Raw genomic sequence first — 4,726 nt, forward strand, 5'->3', positions numbered from 1 at the left:
CATCAGCTGAATGTGATGTTGAACACTTTATTGGAGTCGTACGAAAAGAATTTTCTCTGGGATTTGGTGGGGTAGGAGTTTGGTGTTTTAGTTCGAATGAGCTCAATTCGAAATCTATTTATAGGGTAAAGCTTTGTAATTCGAATGAGCTTCGTTCGAATTACCATGTACAGTAAAATTTGTGGGTAATTCGAATCAACCTGTTTCGAATTACTATGGTTGTTAAAACGGTGTATTAGTCCGAATCAGCTTAATTCGAACTAGTGTGGTTCACGTTTGCATGTAGTTCGAATCAATATGATTCAAATTACACCTTAAATTAATCCATGCATAATTCGAATTGTATCCATTCGAATTACTTTGATAGAGACTAATTCGAATTTAGATGATTCGAATTACTGTTGTTTTAGCTAGTTCGAATTAGTTTAATTCAAATTACATTAAAATAAACTTTTGGGTGATTCATGTCACGTTTTTTTGCTTTGATAGAATCGTGTAAATTGTTCTTCCATTTAGTTTAATATGGTTTTTTACCCATAAAAAGAAGTAGCTATCATTGTAACAATATCCGATTCATAGCTGTTTTATATTGTTACTAGTTACTACTTACCATTATTCCAGCAAACCTTCTATTATTTTCCATTTGTGTATGTTATCATCTCTTTTGGTATAAAAAGAAACTTATAGGCTTTATTTTTGTTTTACTAATGAACTTAAAAATTTATAAGAGAAAAAAGACTTTCTGAAAGAAATTTCATAACAATTTACAAATTTAAAAAACTCAAAAAATGCCCTTGTTCTACTAATGCTAATATTATTCGTATTTTCCATTTTGTTGTTATATATTTATGCGTATATATATGTATTATTTAATTTAATTTAACATATATTTTATATTTTAATATCTATTCAATATAAATAACTGATTTAATAGTTAATTTTAATAAACCATATCATTATTGTTTTAATTATTATCAAATATTGACCGAAAAAACAATTGAATTGGCTTACTAAAAATTTAAAGAAACTGGTATTGTAGAAGATAGTAAATAAATTTAAATATTAGTAAAACACGCGTCTTTTTCCTACTCATCAAAGACAATGTTTTGGAACCAACCCTAGGATGTTATACCACTATAATAGAGGAGGAATCCCAGCATTTTTAGTACGTGATCCAAGACTAGAGTACCTTATTTATAATCAAAGAGAATGCTATGATACATTGAATTTAGTGTGTGATGCACTAAGATAATTCAACAGTGTATATAGTGTATAGCTTGTACCTCAAGGACATAAAATTTGAACCATTATATTACCTTAGTACATAATGTAGTACATTTTGCTTATAATGAATGCTTAGCATATAGAAGGGGGGCATAATTACAGAACAGAAAACTCCAGAAGTTCACCATAGAATGATAATTTTGTAAACATACCAAAATTAACGGAGTGCTTGTTGATTTCATTTCTTTCTTTTACAGTGATCTTTGTGCAAGCAACAAAGTAAAACTAACTATTAAAGCTGAAATTTTAATATTCTATGAAGGGGGTAAAAGGAACCAAAAGCAAACAATACAAAATACAGTTGGCATGTCATTGCAGGAAGCAAATATGTGCCGCAAAAGCTTGGGAGAGAAAAGCTTCAAAACTTTTTGAATTGAGGAAGACCAAAACCATTCAACCACCCTGCACGATTTACCGCCTTCTTCAGCTTTAAGAGTCACCATGAAGTAAAAAATACAAAATCTACAATAGCAGGACAGATTATATAATAGGCCTGCCAAAAGGTCCAAACAGCCGGTCTCATGTTTCCAGTGATACAAGAAGAAACTGTTGCTTATCCAGGTCAGGTGTACAAGGCTGAAATCGTCGATTTGCTTAACCCTCCTCTGCTTTGTGCCACACAAAAAATAAGCTTGTTAACATGGATGATTGCCATGCTAGTGCGCCCCAGTCATATAATGCATGAAAACAAGTGGAACATGTAGTTAATATAAGCATGACATTAGTGAGTTTCAAGAAGCTACTTGACATAAGTAATCCAACCAATATGCCAGAATAAGAGAAGATAATCAGATATATTTGCAGGAAATAAGCCACTATTATATACTGCTTAAATGCTTCATTAAACTCAAGGTCGTATTCAACACTAACATAGTTGACATTCAGAGGTTGATTGCATTAATAGTTTACTGTTAATTTTTATATCAAATTCTCAAAAAGAATCCTTCCTAAGCTACACAATTGGTCTGTAACTCAAATAACTTGTGTAACTCAATTGACAGCAAAAACCGGGAAACAAAACAAGAAAACAGAAAGGGGAGAGGACGATGAGATAAAAGTGCATGTCCTCAGGAAAATGCTTCTGTAAGGCTAAACTCAAATACAATATGAAATATGCATATTTCGGGTAGGACTATATAGCACAATACACATAGGCTTTCTGCTCTGCAATGTGGACCACCCTAAAACCAGAAAAGAACATCTATCAAATATACAAGAATATGCACTAGTGCATCTACTAAGAAAACATGAATAAGATCTCTTTCAGACACAATAACAAGAAGCTGAAAGAATAGTATCGTTGTAGGTAGGAAGCTACTAAAAATTTTATACATGTTAAGGACATAATTTATATGTGAAATGATATAATTATAAATTTTACAGCAGTGACCAAAATTAAGTAATAAATGTCTTGACTCTTGATATAGAATGAGTGTGCTTGATTAAGAATCTAGGATATTATGACTACAGATCTGCACCAAACATCATCAGCTAACACCATGATGATGATGATGATGAGTAAAAGTATTTCTGTATTTCCATCTCCAAACTCACAAGGGCCATAACAAAATTGAGTCCCTGAAAGGCTATACAGTTAGCTAGCTCAACTTGAGCAAGAAGTCAAGAACCCAATGAGCTTTAGTAATATTACAATTCACTTTGATCAATATGCAGTTTTAATAATGCAAAGACGAGCTTATAAACAAATAATTGATATGACGAGATCTATTACCAAATCTGCTTTATTTTTATTGATAGCATGAATAAGAGCCCCGCGGGGGGGAGGGGGGGGAGGGGATGAACAGACAAATACAAGACATAAAAAAAATTACCTGAACTGAAATTAAAACGAAAGCATTGCCATCATTGATAATGATAGTTACTCTGAGGCAGCAGCTCTAATTTTTTGCCTCAACTTTCTATTATAATGTTCCTGTTCAAAGTTGATAAAAGAAAAAATGAACATAAGTTACTAGTTTCTATCAAATTTATTAACAGAAATTTTATAACCAAAAATCCTTAGTCTAAAAGAGAGGTAGCAGACACTCTTGCAGAAAGGTACAAAATCTCGCTCTATACCATTCAACTCATACCACTTTTGGCTATGGAGGCACCAATGTTTTTCAACTCTGAAGGATACCTAAGCGGCTCAACGACAAGACAAAGCTGTTACTATATGCTATTTAACATTCAACGCGGCAACATTATGACTCCAATTTGACAACATCCTGAATGTCAACAACTAAGGTGGGATAAACCAATACTTCAAACCGCATTTTATGGAAAGTTTCCCTTTAGAGTTTAATCAATCAACAACACCTAAGGTTTAGGGTTCTATGGATCAAACAGCAGTGTTGCTTCCTATTATAAAACAACAACGACCAAGAGAAGAAACATCACAATATCACATGCAACTCGTGCAATTTAAATCGCCACATTCTTATCAAGCTCACCACTAGCTAGGAACAGCTACACTAATTAAAGCATTACATCGCATTCCATCATAAAGAGAAATGATTTATTGTCCTAAACATCAAACTACTAAGATTTCAGGACACTAAAAATAATAAAATATCTACATTTAAGAGAAATGATTTATCTCCATGATAGATCCTCTAAACATCCTTCTATGTTCTAACAAACGAGTGACGTATTTATTGTTTTCTAGATTCCAAGAGATTATAAGTATCTACTTTATACTTCACTTTTAAGATGCTATATGATTACTCAGTCAAAAAGCAAAAATGATAATCCAAAAAAAGAAACACATTTTTACCTGCTCAAGAACCTTGGCATTACTCTGCTCCACCAACCTCGTCAGATTCTCAACCTTTGCAAGCATCTTCTCATACAAATCCTCCAAATTCGAAGTGTAACTCCTCGCCTCCGATCCCATCATCCTGCTCAACCTCCCAACCTCGAAACCCTCGGCGCAACCATCGAGCTCCCTCTGATCCTTCGCCTTCTCCTTCATCACACTCAATCTCTCATCTTCCTTGTCAGCATTACCATCACGATCTTCATTCATGCTTGATATTCCCAAATCGCATTCCAACACCGGGAATGCCGCGTTTGGACTAAAGGAACCGTAATGCCCTCGAAACGCAGGCCCAATGTTGACGATATCGATCAGTTTCGGTTCGAATGAGGAGGAAGCGCGTAGCTGGTACGCGCGGTACTCGTGAGTGTGGATGTGGTCGTTGGAGAAAGGAGAAGACAAGAGGATGAAGATGCAAGGGGAGAAGGAGGAGGAGGAAGAAGAAGCAGTTGAAGAAGATGTGGAATTAGGGTTTGGTGAGTTCTGAATTTGGGAGGAGAATGCGGAGAGAGAAGAGAGGGATTGTGTGACGGAGAATTCGCGCATGGAGGGACGGAGTGGGGTTTTCCGGCGGGCGGAGAACCAACCTATCAGGTGGTGGTTGTTATGGTGGTGGTGGTTATT

General features: G+C 34.9%; 1 protein-coding gene across 2 annotated transcripts in view; it reads right to left on the reverse strand.

The window, feature by feature from the left end:
• Nucleotides 1–1,289: 1,289 nt before the first annotated feature.
• Nucleotides 1,290–4,726, reverse strand: part of LOC107475375 (uncharacterized) — a gene marked incomplete in the record, with an annotated part of 3,927 nt that continues 490 nt past the window's right edge. Inside the window, 3 exon segments of one of the 2 annotated variants that reach the window (XM_016095004.3) lie at nucleotides 1,290–1,889; nucleotides 3,117–3,217; nucleotides 4,061–4,726. In XM_016095004.3, the coding sequence (XP_015950490.1) occupies nucleotides 3,164–3,217; nucleotides 4,061–4,726 (720 nt within the window). 2 annotated transcript variants of the gene reach the window in all.

This window comes from Arachis duranensis, chromosome 2, assembly GCF_000817695.3.
Source record: "Arachis duranensis cultivar V14167 chromosome 2, aradu.V14167.gnm2.J7QH, whole genome shotgun sequence".
Taxonomy (NCBI): domain Eukaryota; kingdom Viridiplantae; phylum Streptophyta; class Magnoliopsida; order Fabales; family Fabaceae; genus Arachis; species Arachis duranensis.